The 20,369-nt window shown below is 48.3% G+C and overlaps 2 protein-coding genes across 3 annotated transcripts; one reads left to right on the top strand and one right to left on the bottom strand.

The window, feature by feature from the left end:
- Window positions 1-213: 213 nt before the first annotated feature.
- LOC119103833 (cyclin-dependent kinases regulatory subunit) lies at window positions 214-5,056 on the bottom strand (the record flags this gene model as incomplete). Its single annotated transcript, XM_037227500.1, is given in 2 exon segments — window positions 214-357; window positions 4,862-5,056. A coding segment is annotated over 1 exon segment (59 nt), but the record flags the coding sequence as incomplete, so codon positions are not given.
- A 495-nt stretch (window positions 5,057-5,551) lies between these two features.
- Window positions 5,552-13,331, top strand: Droj2 (DnaJ heat shock protein family (Hsp40) member A4-like). 2 transcript variants are annotated; one of them, XM_037225936.1, is made up of 7 exons: window positions 5,552-5,638; window positions 9,337-9,663; window positions 10,136-10,427; window positions 10,680-10,834; window positions 11,379-11,497; window positions 11,891-12,056; window positions 12,767-13,331. In XM_037225936.1, exons 2-7 carry the CDS (start codon window positions 9,347-9,349, stop codon window positions 12,930-12,932), a joined length of 1,215 nt encoding a protein of 404 aa, XP_037081831.1. In that variant the 5' UTR covers window positions 5,552-5,638; window positions 9,337-9,346; the 3' UTR covers window positions 12,933-13,331. The 2 variants fall into 2 exon arrangements, with proteins under 2 accessions (XP_037081831.1, XP_037081830.1); XM_037225935.1 differs by lacking the exon at window positions 5,552-5,638 and adding an exon at window positions 5,661-5,778.
- Window positions 13,332-20,369: the final 7,038 nt, after the last annotated feature.

Below are 20,369 nucleotides of genomic sequence, written 5' to 3'. Positions count from 1 at the left end.
TTCAGCACTTATGCTACTTCAATTCTTTCAAAGGGTTCAGCACTTATTCATATATATATATATATATATATATATATATATATATATATATATATATATATATATATTAACGTATAATTGCCCAACCCGCCACATGCCCGCACCAGGGCGAGTCAGTGGTGCACTGGACAACACAAGTCACCAGTCGGCCTTGGTTGCTGCTTCGTCACGTACCGGTACTCGTACTTGTCGTCATTGTACTTGTCTGAGTAGAAGATGTCCTTGGCAGGCATGCTGTGTGGTGGCGCTCAGCACAAGCTGCGTTCTCACCGTGCACCACCTCCTGAGGAACCGGACCAGGGCTGCCCTGAAGAACACCTGAAAACAGTCGGTGTCTGACAGGTGTTGCTCGGAAACCGGTCACAGTCATCACGCATTATTACATGTTGCTTTGGGGATATACAAACTGTGCATGCAACGCTCCCGGGAGTACATTCCGCTTAGCAGAGGTGGGCTTCAGACGCCCCGTTAGGCCGTCCTGGAATAACTTTGGAAGCACTCGTGCACTCGCACTTGCACTTGGCAGGGATGTAGTGGCAGTTGGTGGATGTAGTGGGGGACAATTTGAAATTGAAAACGAAATTTTGACAATTGAAAAGCGGAGCTTTTGGCGTCCAAAATTTAGATGATGGATTCTGCCAAAATAAACTCTACGGAATCGTACAATCTGGTGCAACCACGGAGTGTTAGACGAAGCCATACATCTCGGAGACAGTTGCTTAGGCAACATATATGTCACTGCCCCAAAATAACCCTAGTCAACGCTTTGTTTTTAGGAATATACCACCTAGTGTAGTCCTTGAAGCTTGCAACTGCAAAACTCAAAGCAGTCCTGTATGATCCTGGTCATCATGAGCTTCTGCAGGTAAAAAGTGACTGACCTGAAATGAGCACCAGTGACCTCTTGCTTAGAACATGCATCTACGTTCAGTGATTGCATGAGAAGATCTGGGGGTATTTTGGACACCAATCTGGAGTTTGACCCTGTATAACTTCACTTGAAGCAAAGATCATGACCTAAGAACATACAACTTTGATACAGTGAGTTCATTCACAGGACAACACACCCTGTAAATTTGGTATACCTCGCGTTCTTGGTTTCTGAGATCTCAGGTGAGGGTGGTCAAACTGATCCCCATCGGAGCGAAGGGTATTCAACCGGCCACCCGGACGCATGTCAAGTTTTGTTTTGTTCATAAGCATTTTTGTGGATTAAGTTTTGAGCGTCTGCGTTAAAAACACCCGCAGAAATTTCAATTTTTAAACTTCATTTGCTCATCATGATCTACTGTAGATGTAAATGTTGCACTATGCACCGCTGAAAATCAATAAAACCTCATTACATTAGGTCACCCGGAGTCAAGGTACCAAATGTGGCACAGGGAGAGACATCGCAACGAACGTTTTATTTATTTCAATGTGGTTTGAAATCTTGGCCATATTTACCACATGTGATGCAGTTTGACGAGCGTTCAAAGTTCCAACCGTTCGTTTCGTCGTACCAAGCTCTGTTCCCGCGACTGCGCCTGGGGCTGGGCTCACGCGGACAACGCTCCATGCGTATGGCGCGATTTGACACTCACAGGTCACCGCCGCTGGAGTGTGATAACTATATCGACATCGCTGTTATGGCAATTCTGTGCACCAAAGGTCACTAAAATGCCGTTGTCTCCAATGTCATAGTACACACTTCGGAAGAGAGAAAGGGTACATATGTTCACGTTGTACCCCGCTGATCGAGATTGAGGCCCCAAGATCGCTCGCAGGGGCCTTCAACACTACTTGCCTCACTAAGTTTTGCACCATCCACCCATTGCCGATTTCCGGTCGACTCCGTTATGTCGATTTTTTAGAAAGCGGAGGATTTTAGAAAGAAACTGTCCTGCCAGAGTTGAGGCTTGCGAAAGCCCTGACAAAGTGACTTTGTCCGGTGAAGATAAACTGTAAAACAAAACTTGCAACGGCCCTGCCAGGCGATGCCCAGCATTCACCACAGGCCATCAATAACACGCAACATTACGAAATGCTGCAAATCGCTTTGAAACAGCACATCAGCTTTAAATTTGCACCATATGTTTTCTTATCCCGTAGGAGTTTCGTGCTATTGCGTACATTTGAGCCAGGCACCAACCACCGCGTGCCACCAACTTACTATCGTTGTCTTTCCTCATCCATTCGAGTCTGATGAATTACAATCAGGATTTGTTGTTGAAAAAACAAACAGAAAATAGAGAAAGAAATACTTTGCTACAGGACAACAAATTACCAAACGTTCCGGGATTGTTACAACACAAAACGAGAAACTTAAGTCGTGTCGGCCCATTGAAGGTCACATCATCATGCATGCTTTGGTATGACATGTACTGCCATGTGTACTTTCTTGATTGGTTAAAGCATCTCTTTTATCCATTCTGACAATACAAATCGAATGGTGCACAATTCATGCAGCTTTTTTTGCCCGACATGGCTTTTAAGTGATTTGATGCACGGATCTAAAATGCAGCGTGTCGAGAAAACACAATATACAGGGAAAAATATTAAAGATGCAAAGCTCTATGAAACATGCTGGTGCACAACCCTTGGCTAGGCACTTTTTAGTTTTGTATCCAGCTGTCAATGCCGTATACTTCACAACAGGTCAGAGTTCAAATGGGGAATACAGGGTAGTGTACTGGTTAACCTGGATGCCAGGGAAACCAGAGGCCTTGGACTCGATACCGCGGTACTCGCCGTTCCTGCCAGGTCAACAGGCAGGCAACACCACATATCCTCAGCAGCTGAGTGCATCACACAGCCTCAGTACAAATGACAACATGAGTTCAGGCATCCCAATCTGATTTCTGGTGCCTCAAGTCTAGGCACCAGTTCCATCTTTTTCACTGAACCAGTAAGTCTGGTCACTTCCACCAATCCGGAGTACAAGTCATCGAACATTAAGTCCCAGTCATTCAGTGGGTACACACTCAAGTCTTAAGCCTGGGTGCGAGGGTTTATTGTGTGCTTGCACAAGACCAAGGCTGCACTAATTCAACTGCCAAATGGAACATCGTGATGAACGTGGTGAACTCTGACCAACCATTGATAAATATTATGTAACCTAGCTCAAATCAATACAAGCTATTAACATCCAGCCAAACTAAACCAGAACAGACTTGACATACTCATCCTAACACAACTGAAAAGCCACAATGATGGATGACCATATGCTTTTAGGATTACCTTATTCCAAGGGTGTTTTGCTATTAAAATGTTTCCTTTACTTGTGACTGGAACCTTGAGTCATTGGGCCTACCAAAAGGGTTTCTTTCTTTTCCTAGAAAGAGCAGAACAGTTCTAATTTGGAATAGAAATAAAAAACTTCCCCTACCCCACAAACTCAAACAAATGAAAAATATCACTGTTACAGCTTATCTTCAGCCATGTCAGGAGCCAAACACCACAAAAAAATGACATACCGCATGGTAGAATGCACAGTAGAATGCACTGGGTATGTGTTATGGTCAAAACATAACAACACAATTATGTTGCAAAAAGAAAACTGGTAAAAGGAAAATTCTGTAGGTGTAAATCAGGAGAACATGCCATGCAAAGGTAATGTTTTCAACATGCATTCTTGGTAACCACAAACCTGCAACCAACTTTACATGTTATAATGCTAATGATTCTATAGAGCTACCACAGATACATAATACATTTTTTACAGCCTTGATCAGCATCAAGGGAAAAAATTGGGAACAAAGGTTAGGGATGCAAATGTTGTTTGAGTCAAATTTTGGTATGCAATGCCATAGACATTTTCTGATCGCAGACACAGAAGTTGCAGTTCCATCCCTGATTAAGTGACGTTACCACATGATTGGCAAGCCGTGCCCAATTGCGTCAAGTGAATATCTGGTGCAAACAGCATGATGTTTTCATTCTGAGATATCTCATATAAGTGTTAAAGCATTAAGGCTGAGTGTCAAACTCATTCAAAGAGAATCATGGAGTTAAACACCCATAACTTGGTTTGTGCAGATTCACCTTTGTAAAATTTTTGACTGTGCAGCCAGGAAGGCTACATACAAAACCAAGCAAAGTTCCTCCCAGTGGCTCCATCAGTTGGAGCATCTGCCTCCAAACCTATGGCAGGGTGGGGTGGGCGGGTTTGAGTCACAATGGGAGGCACACACTATTGTCCCTGACTGGGATGGCCTGTGGCCCTGGCTGCTCAACATCAGAATTTGGAAGGTGCAGCAGGATTTGCAGAGGACTGCAGCATGTCACCTTTGCCACAAACTTTTGGTGTTGAACTACACTTTCAAGATCAGATGGTGGGGTCAGGGGTTAGGCAGCAAGCCCACCTTAAGGTGGGTTCTGAACCAAGAAACCCATCCAGTCAAAATGTTTGGTTAACTTGAAAAGACATGCTTATTTCCAAAACCCATGAGGTCAACACTGTGCCCATTTGAAAACAAGAACTTATTGAGCAAATCATGTGAATTTTAACCTGCAGTAATTGTAACCCTGCAGCATGTTAATAGTCCTTACATTTAAACATGGACCATCATGAATGCAGGTAGACGGGCTACCAATAATGATGAGATATTAAGGCGGAAGATATGCTGAGAGCAATATCTTGAAATCTCATTTACATTATTCACAAAATACCTCCATGTTCATTATACTTGGGCTAATTTTCGCGTGCAAATGGCCCATGCTTCGTCATATCACCAGATCCGGTCGCAGGAGGTCCATTCACGAACGGCCAAACGAACGTTGCGTTTCCAGACAGCATCAAAAGTACAATACATGTGAACAAACACATCAAAGTCAAACTTACGCACGACGCCCAGCCTCCAGAAAACAGAACAATGCGAATATTGCTGAGAAGTGTCACAGGCGATACTTATCTCCTCACTTATTTCAAATATCCCGCCTTAAATGCAGATCCGCGCCAACTGCCTGCGAATTATGGGGACTCGAGACGGGCAAGCAGCCGAGGCGAACACTTTTTCACAAAAGTGCAGACATCGAACAGCTGATGGGAATTTAAATCCAGTACCCTGTTTGTGATTGGTCCAAAACGCTGTTCACAACTGAAAATAAGCCTTCGGGAAAAAAACAGGGATCAGAACAAAATTCATTTTGAGCATATATCAGCACTAATCTTGACAAAAGATCGCCTTAATATAGGGCTTGACAAATGTTTTTTTTTAAAAGTAGAAATCTATCACAAATTTTGGTCTGTTGCAACTGTTCGACCAGCTGATTCCCAGGGTCTACGTCATTAGACCGTACATATCACCAGCCAAGATAAGGTAATAATGACATTTCTGTCGATATATATTGATTTAAGGAGTCATGTTTTCGACCATTAATTGATTTATCTTTGCTAATTTAGCTTATAGCATAGTGGAATGTCCTCAAGAAGGCTGGTCATTACTACTTTAGTTGACCTTGTCGGGCTAAACGGCTTTAATTTTTCGAAACTCTTCTACTCTCATGGCTTCTCGGTCCTTCCACGCCACCCTCTGGCGGCATTCGACTACCTCCGCGTGCGCCTGGGCTTATACGGGAATCGGGAGCTTTGTGCTCTGGAACATTCCGACAGGTTCTGGTGAGTGCTGCATTCGGTTATTTTATATCCTCGCAGCCAGTCTGTGTGGAGACATCAGAGGGAGGGCGCGGAGGAAGGCAGCGCTTTTGACAAGGATTGTCGTGAGGTCTGAGTATTGGCAAACGAAGCATGCCCGTTTCGTAAGTAAAGACGTGTGGGTGTTAGGCTCCAGCCAGCATTAAGTGGAATTACTTTAAGGCTGGCTAGGCATCAAGCCACTTTGGCGCGTTTAGAGTTGCTGAATCGGTAGGCCACTGAAGTCTAGAGAGATAATGCGGAATCCGAAGAGCATGGTGGTAGTTCGTCTGGCTTCATTGGGTCAGGCTGATCCTGTTTGTCTTGTCATCCCTGAACTCTTTGCCAAAAACAAGGACTCAGCTACCCATCTGGGATTAAAGACATTGTGTTGCAGCCTTGCTCAGTATGATAAATTAAGCCTCATCCTACAAACAGGACTTATTTGCTCAATTGGGTCTTTTCAGGTTAACTTCTGAATGATCTTTAGCACACCGATGAAGTTTGGGTGTCATTGCTTGCATCATTTTTACAGATTTTGTAAAGATGTGATGTATCTGACATTGATGCTGCATGGTCTGTGACTTCTTCTGTTGCTCCAGTTCTGGCTGTCCTCTGTATTAGCTTGCTCTAACTAACAACTTTGTTGAGTTCATGATAAATACACTTCAAACGGGCTTTCTATGCTCTTTCTGATCTTTACAATCCCGAGATGCATCCTGACTCCTTTTGTTAGGTCATGAAACCAAAGCTCATGTTGAGTCAAATTTGGACTTACCAGATTTGTCTCTTTAAAGACAACACAGATTCAGGGTTCATGACCTGACATGACAGCACTGGTCAGTCTAGCAATAACATATCTGCTGCACTTTACATCCACACAGTATCACTGATATAGAGAAGCATTGGATTGCTTGATATACTGCTTGCATGCATCAGACCTACCAGGTAAAATTGTGCTAAATTGTAGAATAACCTTTGGTGGAGGATGTTTTGGAGTAATTTGGCAAATATTATCTTTGTGTTATAATTATCTGAAACATTGGCTCTCTGCTGCAATTGATGATGACAGTACAATGTACATGCAAATGCGGGTGCTGAGGTTTGCAGTTTACTTGCTCTGAAACTTGCTGTGATGATACTGCCACACAAGACGTGTTCAGGTTACCATGCATTTTTTTGCATACTACCTGAATCACACCAGGTCATACCTGAGCTGTATCATATGTGACATGTGTCATTATCATCTAGTCCCCACCATATAGAACCTTTCAGGATATATTCAACCCCAGGTTCCACATTCTGTAGCATGCCTGGTTCTTAAGATAACAGGAAGGGTCTAATAGGGTTAATTTGACCCCTGTGACCTGATTTTGCCTGTTAAAGATTACATGTACCATTACTTACTCATCTGTCAGCATTTACAAGAGCTTTTCAGTTTGTTTGTGGCTCCAGCTTGTTTAGCTTGATATTTGCATGCAGTAGGGGGGTGGGGGAGCAAACTTCTTATACCTCTTCACACAGCAAAAATGTCTGTAGTAATATCTTGGACACCCATTGGTTTGGGATATGCATTCTGGTCTTGGTTTCTTGGCAGAACAGTGCTGGAGTCAGTGTTATTGTGCAGCATCACTCCAAAATATGAAGTTATTTTCTTACATGTTGTGTTTCCATCTCCTTCCAGACAACATACTCATTTTCTCTTATTTTAGCATTCAACACTGTCATGCCATGACTGTCTCAGTTTTGTCAGGGGAATCAAGCAAGCACTGCTGAAGAGTTTGTTTTCCTGCATAACATTGGTGCATGTTCCCACATATGTTTGCAGTCTCACTCCCAGGGAACAGCAAAAACAGCCAAACAACCTGGCATAGATTTTATGTGGTGTCACTGAGATCATATGCCAAGTTCTCCCCAAATTCTCTTGTGCAAACCCAGTCTTGCAAGTACCAAGTGAGCCAGGACTAGTTGAGGTATTAATGAGTCACATTTTCAGTGTTGTGTGCGATGCAGGCAACCAGGCTTTAACCTGTGAAAAGTCCTATTGTTTTTTTTCTGTAGAAGGTCACATCCATTCTAACCACACAGGAAAAACAAGTGTGTGCCATAATTTATTTTGCACAAGTATGTCAGTTCAGCCCATATGAGAGGCTTTTTGAGATATGAGAGGCAGTTCAGCCTTGGAGAGGCAGTATGAGAGGCAGTTCAGCCATGGAGGGACTTTTTCATGAATCAATAGAGACTTAACATAGTTGGCACAGACAAGTTATTGATCTGATCTTTAGTTCTGTCTCTGTAATTTTGTGCTTGTGAAGTTAAACTTGTGACTGATGAACAGATTGGTAAAGCAGAGATTGGAGCAAGCACTAATGAGCTTACCCTGGCACAGTATGAAGTCTGCTCTGTAACTGTCATTGGATTTTTACCTTTGCATATATGTCTCAATATTGAAGTGACATTTTGGTCATGCCATTGGCCATTTGGGGATTTTTGGGAACAAAGATTCTTTGGATGATCATTAATATTTAGGAAGGTTATGCTATGAGAGTTGCAAAAAACTTGTTTGAGTACTACAGTGTGGGAACTTTGTCATACCAGGGATTGAAATGTGCAATTTTTAAAATTTTGAGGGTATATAATGTATTTGAATAGAAAGTTTGGTAATGTAAACAATGTTAGCATTCAGCCTGATGTTAAGAAAGTGTTGCATTCAGAGTATGTTGTGCCATCTTACTTTTGTTGCATGTGCGAAGCTCAGATAGGTTGTTTTTTGTCAAGTTTGCCTGACTGCATGGCAAGAGTACTGTGTAATCCAGTATAGTTCCCAATCAGACAATATGCAAGATTAAAGTGGTGTACACATGTCTTCAGTGGCCTATTGTATTCACAACAAATGCATGCGCCCTCCAGAAGCATGGATGAACCATTTTTGTTCCATTTCTAACATATACTGGGTGTGCATAACTCTTCTCCCCATTTCTCCATCTCTGGCTGACAATGTGCATGTTTTGCATGTTTGGCCCTGGTCAGCTGGCTACTGTTGGTCAATGTCTGATGGAAGTGTTGGCCTTGGAATGACATTTTGAGGGTGACCATTCCTCTGTTAAAGAGATCCTGCTTGAGTAATTGGGAAGTCACTGTCACTTTCAACAAGATGCCAAACTAGCGACTTCTGAAACAAAACCAATGTCACCACCGATTGTCTGAAAATGTGCCTTTCACAATTTTTTCATCAGTCAATTTCTGCCAGTGCTTGAAACAATAGTTGTTTCCATAGATTTGCTAGTGTGGCAGTAAGTCACTCCACTTTGTTAAAATAGTTAAGTAGCTCAAACAGCTTGGCTTGTCCTGCATTGCAGCAAGTGTTGGGGGATGTGTCACACCAGCTTGCTGACCAAACATGGGCTGAGTCATATATTCCCACCAGTGCCATTTTTGGCATGAAGGGGAATGTTAGCTACAGTCCATTTTGTGGCCCTATGTCTGGTTTGTTGTCATGTATTGAACAATGGGGTTTTTGATTAAAAAACCATGCTTTGAATTATAATCACAAATCAGTCCATCCTAAAATTGTACAACAGATATGTGTTATGGAAGACAGTCATTCATATTTGTGTCAGGCCACAAGACATTGAGGCCTGGGTCCTTGTGGCAGACAAATGAGAGTGCCTTCCTGGTTACAGATCTAGCACAATGGTGAAGGAAACTGGGTACTACGACATACTGGGCGTGAAGCCGTCAGCCACTAGCGATGAGCTTAAGAAGGCCTACCGGAAACTGGCGCTCAAGTACCACCCGGACAAGAACCCGTCGGAGGGCGAGCGCTTCAAGGCCATCTCGCAGGCGTACGAGGTGCTGGCTGACGAGAAGAAGCGCCAGATATATGACGAGGGCGGCGAGCAGGCCATCAAGGAGGGCGGCTCCGGCGGCGGCGGCTTCCATTCGCCCATGGACATCTTCGACATGTTCTTCGGCGGTGGCGGCGGCATGCGGAAAGAGCGAGAGAGGAGGTACGCTTCGCTTTTGACGTCCTTTGTGTGTGATGGGAGCGACTTAAACTCATTTGCCTTCCTTTTGTACATTTCTGTCATGTTTTAAGTCTGAAAAGTCATTGAGTTGCAGTTTTTCCCGTTCGTCACCTTATTCTGTTCCCATATAATCTTGACGCCCATTGCCTTAATGCTGATTTGGCTGCCAAGCCATTACTGTCATCGTGACATGCACGAATGTCTGCAGGGTTCAGCTCACTCCATAACAACCAATCATGCCTGAATTAATATTGGTTGGCATCCCGTGCTTTCACCAGCACTTCTTTGAGCAGATTGATACAGTGCATTGCTTTTGGTTGTATCAGCTATGTTAGGGGCTGAAAATTTATATAGGATGCGACTAGGCGGTCCGAGAGGCTCGGGCTATGATGAATACCGTTTGTGCACCACGTGGTACGTGCCGTTTTCCGCTGACACTGCCTTTCTTGGGCAGGGGCAAGAACGTGGTGCACCAGCTGCAGGTGACTCTGGAGGAGCTTTACAACGGCGCCACACGCAAACTGTCGCTGCAGAAGAACGTCATCTGCGACAAGTGCGACGGCCGCGGCGGCAAGAAGGGCGCCGTGGAGACGTGCCCTAACTGCCGCGGCTCGGGCATGCAGATCCGCGTGCAGCAGCTGGGGCCCGGCTTCGTCCAGCAGATCCAGTCCATGTGCGACGAATGCCGCGGACAGGGCGAGCGCATCAACCCCCGCGACCGGTGTAAACAGTGCAGCGGCAAGAAGGTACGTCCCCGGGACGGCCGGCCGCTGCATGCCGGGCGATCGGAGCGCACCGCGCCAGTGCTCAGCTGCAAGTGGTGCGCCTGTCGGCGATTGTGCCGACTGCAGAACGCTGTCGCAGCTGCGCATGGTGTGTCCTCTCGCAGCGCTCAGTGCGTCAGAGGTGCGTGCCAGGGCTTCGTTGTGCCAGTTAACGACGCGTGTGGTTGTCAGACGACCCGCACGCTCACCAACGCCGCCTGGTCTCGCTCGCAGGTGGTGCGCACGAAGAAGATCCTGGAGGTGCACATCGACAAGGGCATGACTGACGACCAGCGGATCACATTCAGCGGCGAGGGGGACCAGGAGCCGGGCCTGGAGCCGGGCGACATCATCATCGTGTTGGACGAGCGGGAGCACAGCACCTTCAAGTGAGCGCGGCCGGGGCTCGGTTGGCGCGCGCCTCGCACCGCCGGACGCTGGGCGTAGGCGCGGATGCCTTATAGATGCGCGCAGGATGGGGGTGTTGTCGCATGCCTCATGTGTCCTCTGTAAACACTGGAGTGGCGGGATTCTGGACTTTGGTTCGTCAGTTTTTATGAGTCCTGACTGTTGTTTGTTTTTGTTTGTGCTCGTGGCGAAGCTGAGGGTCAGACGATGCAGCAGACTTCACTAGGAATGCACCATGTCTGCGACTATTTTGCTAGGGACGCTGCAGACTCGCGCCGGGTTTGGCGTGCTGCCAGGTGACCACTTTTTGTAGGATTGAGATAGGAGAAAGGCTGATATTGGGGGAGGGGGGGGGGGGGGGGATGAGAAATGGATCTGTTCTGCAGTGAGTCAAAAGCCTTGTGACGCCGGAAGTGGGCGCATCGCTCCTCACTGGTTATCTTGGCATGCCTGGCGGTGCCGTGACTGACGCCGCCGGTCCCGATCGTGCACTCACGTCGTCCGCACGTGATCGCGTTCTGGCAGGCGGGACGGCGACGATCTCATCATGCACCTGGACATCGAGCTCGTGGAGGCGCTGTGCGGCTTCCAGCGGGCGATCACCACGCTCGACCAGCGCTCCCTGGTCATCACTTGCATACCGGGTAGGTGGCGCTACTGGGCCGCCGGCGTCGACCGCCCCCGGTGTGACGGGCACCGGCCCGCCACACGGAGCGGCGGCGGAGATCGGTCTGGAGGTGCTCGCCGGCGTTGTGATCAAACAGGCGCGTCAGTGACGCGGATGGGCGTTATTGGACGTTGTGATAGACCTGGCTGGGTGTGGCAACCGCAGGCTGTTCTCGCGGATTTAGCACATCACGGACCATGCGACGGGGCCGTTACCTCGATGACGGCTCCGATGCGTCTTCGCATCATGAGTCATTCGTCGTGCTAGCTTGCAATCATCTGCTGTCTTCTTTTAAGGCGCTTTCGATGCGCTGTAGCACATGATCTTGTCCACATGGTGCCTGTGCTGACGTTGCCTACCTGTTTTGCAGGCGAGGTCATAAAGCACGGTGTGATCAAGTGCATCCTGAACGAGGGCATGCCGCACTATAGGAATCCGTTCGAGAAGGGCCGGCTCATCGTCCAGTTCCTGGTGAAGTTCCCGGAGCGACTGAGCCCGGCCGTGGCCGGCCAGCTGGAGGCCCTGCTGCCGCCCAGGTAAGCGCCTCCGGCAGCTCCTCCGGTGCGGTTCCCGTTCTCGGAAGTGTGTAAGAGGATCCATTTTTGGTTGTTATTTTTTTTGCCAGCGCTCATAGGGCCGATGTAAAATTTTCGATAGTTGAGCGGGAGGCTTAGCTCACTGGCACCTGTAGTTGCGGTACCCTTGAAGCATTGTACCCGTTAGACTGATGGGGTCGAAGGCACGCACGGCGCGTGCTGCCGCAATGTGGGGACGGGTTATCGATGTGACGGGCTGTCGGCCGATGCCAGTCCTCCAGCGGTGTTGGCTGATGCGAACACCGCCGCGCCCATATCTGACAATGTAAAAGACGTCACGCTGAGATCTGCTCCAAATAATCTAATATGACCCAGGAGTCTGCGCTGTCTCCTCCCTGCCCATTCACCTGTGAAAATTGCGCGGCGCCGCGGCGCTGTTTTACAAATTGATGAGCCCGCCGGTGTTTTTGCCTGCTCGCGCTACGCTGCGTGATGCCTCCGCGCTGCCGCCACCCAGCGTACTGCGAACAGTGACGGCCACCAGCTGCTGAATCAGCTGCTGGTTTATCCCTGGCGGGATGTGGGATCGGGCCGGTATGACGTAGCTCGTCTCCACTGCCGCTACATGGCCTGGCCTAGCCTGGCCTGGCCTAGCCTGACCTGACCTGACCTGACCTGACCTGACCTGACCTGTTCCGGTGTGTCCCCAGGCCGGAGCTGCCGCTGCCTGAGGACGCCGAGATGGTGGCACTGGCCGACGTTGACCCCAAGCAGGAGAGCCGCCGCCACCACCAGGCGCACAGCAGCGCCTACGACGAGGACGAGGGCATGCACCACGGTCGCGGCGGCGGGCCCGTGCAATGTCAGACCCACTAGTGACCTGGCGCCGCCGCTACCGCCCGCCGCGCCGCCGCTTCCGCCCGCCGCCGCGCCTGTACATAGACCTGACGCTCTCCAGTGTGATACCGCCGCCGTCCGGGCGGACCGGGCGGCGGCGGAGGCCCGGCAGTCGCCCGGCTCCTTCCGCGCCGGCGCCAGCCGCTGGCGCCAAAGGCGAGCTGACCTGACCGACGCCGGCGTTGGCCGCTCCGTTCGCACAGACTGACCGCGCGCCCACACCCATCACAGCGCCGACATGCGTAATACCGTGGCCATTTCCTTTCATGCTGCTAGGTTGTTTACAGTCTTGACTGGTAGATTCTGTCGGATTTATTCGTTTTGCCTGTGTATTGTATATTGTCATATGTGAACAATAAACTGGATGGTAGACATTCATCTGAGTTTGAGAGGGTGCTCCGACGGGTGCGAACGTTTATTTCATCAGCGGCTTCGCCATGCGGGCTGGGTGCGACGAAAACTACTAAGGGAAGTGCAGTAGAAAAGTGTGATGCCAAGGACGCGTGTCGTAGAGCACCAGTAGCTCGGTATTGATGGGCAGCGCAGACAAAATCCCAGCAAAATCTACGCCTGTGAGATGATTATTGGTGGCACGAGGCCATGGACATTCAAGGTGTTGGTGCATCACCCTACAGCAGATGCCTTGACAGCGGCGTTATAGGGAAACTCGGCTTATGTTGACGTAGCATCAAGTGGCGCATCTTGCAGATGCTCCGCGGTGACCGGCACGTGCACATTTGGAAGATGTGAAACGGGTTTAAGTCGTCTGCGTGGTGCGCTGTCGATTCAGTGTTGCAACATTTGGGCGCCCAAATAATTTATGCAAACATGCTAATGCCGACCGGGCATCTCCTCAAACCATTGAAGCGTGTATAAGTAGAGGCAGGTTTTCGCGGCCCGGTCCGCGCCCGTGCGTGGTACACAAACCAGCGGCTGGTGGCGTCGTGCTGACCCAGCCCCGGCCGTGGGCCGCTTGGTCTTAACACGCCAGGCGAAACGAGCGAGGTGTACGTGCTGCCACTCGAACTCGGCCCTACCCGAACGACGGGAACGCTGAACAACGGCAGCGTCAGCATTTTAAACGGCCGCCCGTAATTGTTTTGAGCGGGCCATTCTAGAAACGTGAAAAACAGTAGCATGTTGATGCATGGGAGGGTGGCGACAAACTCGCGTTCGCATTTAGTTACAGATTCGCAGGTCCTCTCTTCAATTTCCTTTAAGTATCACATCTAGAAATCGGCCCGTTAATTCAGCATGTGTTTTTTACTTACATTATGTGCTAACTGCGTCACAGGAGGTTCATTGAGTTTAGACATAAGAATGGGCGGGACTGCTCCAATTTCGCCCTCTGATGAGATTTGAACAGTGCATTGAATTAGGACCCTTTCTTTTAACCTAAATTAAGCACATTACTCCCTTGAGAATGGTACACCCCGTGATGTGATTTCGTACGCCATCATGTATCTTGATCACACTGGTGGGGCTCCGCTACAGAACTTTACGGGCTTTCGGAGGCCGTATATCAAACACGATTAATGCAGTATTGCTATAAAAATATATCACGTTTGCAGGCGATGTCGTCCCTCATGTAAGAATGAAAGGGTGGCATGATGTTGGTGCCACCCAAAGGGCTGTTAACGTTACGCGCAATAGACACATCGCCAATGAGTGCTACTTGCGTTACCAAAGGTGATTAAAGTGGCAGTCAGCAACAAAGACATAATACGAATAAAATCAGGATAAGATCAGGGCTCATAGCACAAATGGTGTATTGAGTTCAACCGTTCCCACGGACCAAACGTTGCATCCTTTGTTACAAGGGCCATGTGCACGCAGCCGTAAGTCAGCAAATGGAACAGCAGGTCACTGGAACTATCTCGTGTTCGACCACGTCTGAGAAGTGGTGCAGCAACCATCTATCTTTTTGCTGCCCTCAAAGATACATTTGAAGCATGGGCATTTAAACATCTCATTTCCTTCAATCGGTAAGCGTGTATACTTACGCTCTGGGCCTGTATCTATCCGTTATCTGTTGCCGGCCGGACCCGCAACGACCCGTTACCTGTCGCCGGCCGGACCCGTAACGACCCGTCACCTGTTGCCGGCCAGACCCATAACGACCAGCTACCTGTTGCCGGCCGGACCCGTAACGACCCGTTACCTGTTGCCGGCCGGACCCGTAACGACCCGTAACCCGTCGCCGGCCGGACCCGTAACGACTCGTTGCCTGTTGCCGGCCGGACCCGTAACGACCCGTTACCTGTTGCCGGTCGAGTCCGTAACTACTCGTTGTCTGTTGCCGGCTGGACCCGTAACGGCCCGTTACCCGTTGCCGGCTGAGTCCGTAACGACCCATTGCCTGTTGCCGACCGGACCCGTAACGACCCGTTACCTGTTGCCGGCCGGTCAAGACTAAAAGGGGTCAGACCGATGACAGACAGAAGAGGCCGCACTCTGACAAGGGAGCGTATTGTCCTCTACCGTCGAAACAAGACAAATATGGAAACGTCAACATCGAGCATCAAGTCAAAGGTAAGATCACAAGCAACAGCGAAGATGATGTGAGCCGCAGATCGAGTTCAGTCAAAAGAGCTTACGCAACCAAAGATCAAGGGGTGATGCAAAATCGCATACCCAAGCCGGAAAATGTCAAAAACAGCAAGGCCATGTCTAACCACTTTACGACAAGTGATCCTGAGCGGTAAACAACTGTCCTTCATCAGTAAGCAGTACTGGGCACCTGACTGAACTTCGCAACCTCAAGCGGGCGGAGAGAACAGGCTTAGACATCATAGCTCCTATGGAAGTGATTGCAATGCGGATCGGGAATAGGGAAGGAAAAGGGACATGAGCTACACATGAAAGCCAAGCAAACATTGAAAAAAGCCGAACCGCCAATATCAAATGTGACCAACAAAGAACAATCAATCACCAAAAAGCTAAAAAAACAACGACAATATCATCATGCTCCCAGCTGGCAAAGTCAACAACCAAGGTCGTCATGAATAAAGAGGAGTACACTCGCCAGCTGCACAATTAAGTGAATCATTGCACATACAGAAAACTCAGAGGAAAGATCCTACACCAGCATATGAATACAAACTGACCAGTATCGTCCAAAAAAAACCCTGACAGATGCCCAATACAGGCATCCAAATAAACATAAAAGCAAACTGTCACGCACGCACGGAGTAACCAAGACAAAGGTCAACAAGTTCAGCATATCCTAAGAGTCTTCGTCAGCTGCGGGGATCAGCTTGCCATCTGCTGGGCCGGCCTCAGATTAATACGCTAGCCTTTGAAGTGCGAGTTCATCATCCTTAAAGAACTCAGCCCACTTCGTCTCATTAATGCAAGACATGTGCCAAAGCACAGCGGGGAATGGCCGTAAGATTATCTCTATCACCGATGATTGTCACGATGTGCACGAAACTTTTCCAAAGCGCGGTGATGTCAACTGCACCACTCAAGCCATCGGTATGACTGTGATGCGTCGATGACTTATTCGTTTCCTGACAACATCAGAAAAATGTATCTACCTGCATCGACCAAATCAACAGCTTGCGACCATTCGTCCAGTCTACTAGGGAGCGGGAGGACAACAACAAGCCACTGTTCATAGACGTGCAAGTCGATCAAACTGACAACAGGCTCAAGACGTCGGTGCTTTTCTAAGCAATCCCACCAACAGCAACCGATCGCAGTCCGAGCTTCCGGTCACACCACTCGGACACCGTCGTGAAAGGCATGGTATGATGCCTTCAACATCGCGCAAATACCATCAGCCAATACAACCAGGAAGAGAGACACAGACTGCGTAACTGAAGACATTGAGGCCACCACATTGTCTCTGCCAGGTAAATGGGCTCTCAGGCCGGACCGAGACGAAGCCGACTGTTCGGTACTATTGGTGCTTGGCCGACATAGACGCCCTCATCGATTCAAGGGCCCCAAATCGGCGAGAAGGGCCCCCTGACCCGCATTTGAAGCACTAAGCCTCGCATGAGATTATGGAGATATTATAGCATAGTCCATTAAGGGACCCGGTCCTGCCGGCCGGGCCCCTCGATGCGACCTCCGGCCAGCCCCTCGAGCCCTCAAACCGGTTCCATGTCATTAGTGCTTCAACAAGAACTCTTACTGACGGGGGTGCAACGACAATCTCTGTCGCATATACTTATACACGATATGGGTGTTACGCGACAAAACTTATACTGCAATAACTGATACTCATTTTTTCTTTTACTGCAAACATACAGACATCTCTTATAGATGACATTACTTCTGCTGTAAAAACTTATATGCGGTATTAGTGCTACACGACAAAACGTTAACTTGAAACATACTACTCTTACTTCCACTGCAAATGCTTACACGCGACATAAGTGCTACAACAAAGGCTTGTGGTCAAGCCTTTGCTATAGATGCAATGAGTGATGTATCTTTTTTCAGTGTAGGTTTTGTCATGTAGTACTCATGTCGTCTTTGATATTTTGCAAAAGTAATGACGTGTGTAAGTGAAAACTGTATATCTTTGCTGCATAAGTAATGACGTGTATAAGCCCTTTAAGTGTAATTGTTGCCATGTAGCAAGTGTAGCAGTGTAGTAAGTGTAGCAAGTGTGTCGTGTATAAAATTTGACACGTAAATTGTACCCTGCAGCACTCGTCGTGTATACATCTTTGCAGCAGCAGTAATGTCGCATTCAAGTAAAGTTTGAATCAGTGTTTGCAGTAGAAGTAATGCTGCGTATAACTGATGCAGCAGCACTCTCGTTGTTTGGAGAGTAGCGCTGATGTCGTGATGCCTCTCAAATGGGGTCCTTAATCGCCGCTCCCAAGGATGTTAACAAGCGCTTGGGTGAGGGTCAAATTGATCCCCAAACGGTTTTTCCAGAATGGTTTCCGAATGATGCGGGGTGCCGCGCCAAATTTGGCATGACTATAGACAATCAAATAGGGCATCGTTTGACATATACCTTGTAGGACCGCTGAGCTATGGCAGGTCAAAGTCAGGCCATGGTTTCAGCAAAGTCACTTTCTAGGGAGTTGTTCAATCTGATGCAATAACGGAGTGTTAAACAAAGCCATAGATCTCCGAAATGATTTTTTTTAGGTAACAAAAATATTGAATGAGCAAATTACGTTGACCTAAGGTCATGTATGACGGTCAGACCAAGGTCAAAACCAACCTGTTTTTTATTACTCTAGGGCTTGTTGTATGGAATACATTCTGGTGCTCATTTATAATTTATTGATAGCAGGAACAACAGTATGCCTCCTCTATGGACTTTTTAGAGGTCAGAATAGGTCGTCGACCTAAAATGACCCAGGTCAACATTTTGTTTTTAGAAACATGCTGCCCAGCGTAATCTTTGTCGATTATTCAAATGCAAACCTCAGAGCAGTCTTGTGTGATTTTGGTCATCATGACCTTCAAAAGGTCAAACAAGGTCACTCACCCTAAATGAGCATGTGCGCTCTAGCTTAGAAACAGTTATCTAGGTTCTAGGGGCACTTTGGAGACCATCCTAGAATTTGGCCTTGTTTGATCCTATTTGATCCGAAGGTCATGACCTAGGAACCTCAAACTTTGACCTAAGAGAGTCAACGTACAGGCCAACACACCCTGTATATTTGATGTCTCTAGCTTTCTCAGTTCCCGAGATCTCAGGAAGGTCGACTGGCCTTCCCCCCGAGCGAAGGGTATCTAGCCGGCCACCCGGGCGCTGTTAGCGGCCTCCCGCCACCTAAATGGGGGATGCGCCCCCCACCTGCGCCATTAGGCAGACATCGATCCATCTCAAATATCCAGAAAATTAATAAAACCACGTTTTTACTATGAAAGTATGTCCCTCTCTGTCATCTAAGCGGCAAGGCAATGGACTTGTAATCGCCGTACCCCGGTTCAAATCCCAACAATTCCATAAAAAAACAATTTGGGTTGGCACACTACGTGGCCAACAGCCGAGCACCATTCAGTCCTTCCCAGGCTTCATGGCGCCTGATGACAGCCGGAGTGACGAAACGTTGTGTACATATCAACACACCAGGTGTGGACGACATTCCGAACAGATATCACATCTGTGATACTAATGCCACGTCTTCATTCACTCCGTAAAGCGGCACCCAACATTAATAATTCCGTGAAACGGCACCCAACATAATGCATGCATAAGCTTTAAATGGGCATCAAATAACACATCAAACGCATGCGCGTAACCACTAGCGTCACAATGTTTTTCGAACCGGAAATTCTGCCCATCCGTTTAAAAAAGCTTGACATCGTCATCTATAGCTCTAACGACAGCAAGTTGTAAGGCTCAGTTTGCTATAATAATAGCACAGCCCTAAGACCCTCGGTCCTGGAGCGCGTGATAGCTGGACCGTCATCTTGGTGAGTGCTTCTAAAATTGATAAAAGTTGACCTAACTTGAGACGCAAGAGGCCGTCCTTTCCCAGTGCTGCGCACTTTACGAGGAAAGTTGATCTCGGTAAGCGTCATGCCTGCATCCAATCCGTAAGAAAGAGCACCGACCTTGAAACGTTTAAGCACATTTGGACCTAACTTTCAAATTCAAGTATGCTGGTTGGTTGAATGTTGGTATCTTTTGGTTTACTCACGACCCAGTCTTGCCAGGCTGCGGGCTGCGTAGCTGAGGAATGACTGTAAAAGGCGATGTTTATAGCTTGAAAGTTACAGACGTCCGGGGCGTGCACACAAGGAAGCCCCGGAGCACGTGACCCTCCCTTACCAAGCGACCAATCCGCCCTCGCCCTCGACCAATCCGAATTCGCCCTCTCCCCTACTCACATACCTTCAGAGGGCCCTTTGTGCCAATCTGAGTCATTTGAGTCGATGATGGCTTACGCGTTGATCAGGACTCATCAGTAACGAACAGTCAGCTGCGTGTCAATCCGGTCGTGGGAGCCCATTTTCCCAATAGGGGCGAGGCCAGGGCCCGCGATTTACATCGATCAGGGCCCCTGAGTCAATGGGCACCCCAACCTCACTTCAACCAGGGATTTGCCATGCCGAAATAGAGTCTGTCAAATGATAGACCCCCTGCGGCGATAAGGGATCTTCTTGCATCAATGAAGGCCTCTGCATTAACCCGGGGCCATCCTCCCAGGTCAGAGGGCCTCCTTCGTCGGGGAGGAGACCAATGTATGATGCATCCCTCCAAGGGCCTCTCAATGACCAGGTTACTTACCCCTCCCGTGTCGCCAGAATGCTGACTGGTAGACATCCCACGCTGGAACAGAATGGCTCTCAGCCCCTGGCCAAAAATTATGATGAGTCCCAAGTGTTCGAGCCAAGAGGCTCCTTGCCCGAAAAAGCCCCAAAGACCAAACTCTTCTTTGCATAACCTGCGCGCCCGGCGGTGCGCAAGGCGACAGGACAGAGGCCCTATCC

The sequence above is a fragment of the Pollicipes pollicipes genome, unplaced genomic scaffold (genome assembly GCF_011947565.3).
Source record: "Pollicipes pollicipes isolate AB1234 unplaced genomic scaffold, Ppol_2.1 Scaffold_5724;HRSCAF=6776_pilon_pilon_pilon, whole genome shotgun sequence".
Taxonomy (NCBI): domain Eukaryota; kingdom Metazoa; phylum Arthropoda; class Thecostraca; order Pollicipedomorpha; family Pollicipedidae; genus Pollicipes; species Pollicipes pollicipes.
Note: the sequence above shows the minus strand (reverse complement) of the source record. Positions and strands in the feature narration are given on the sequence as shown.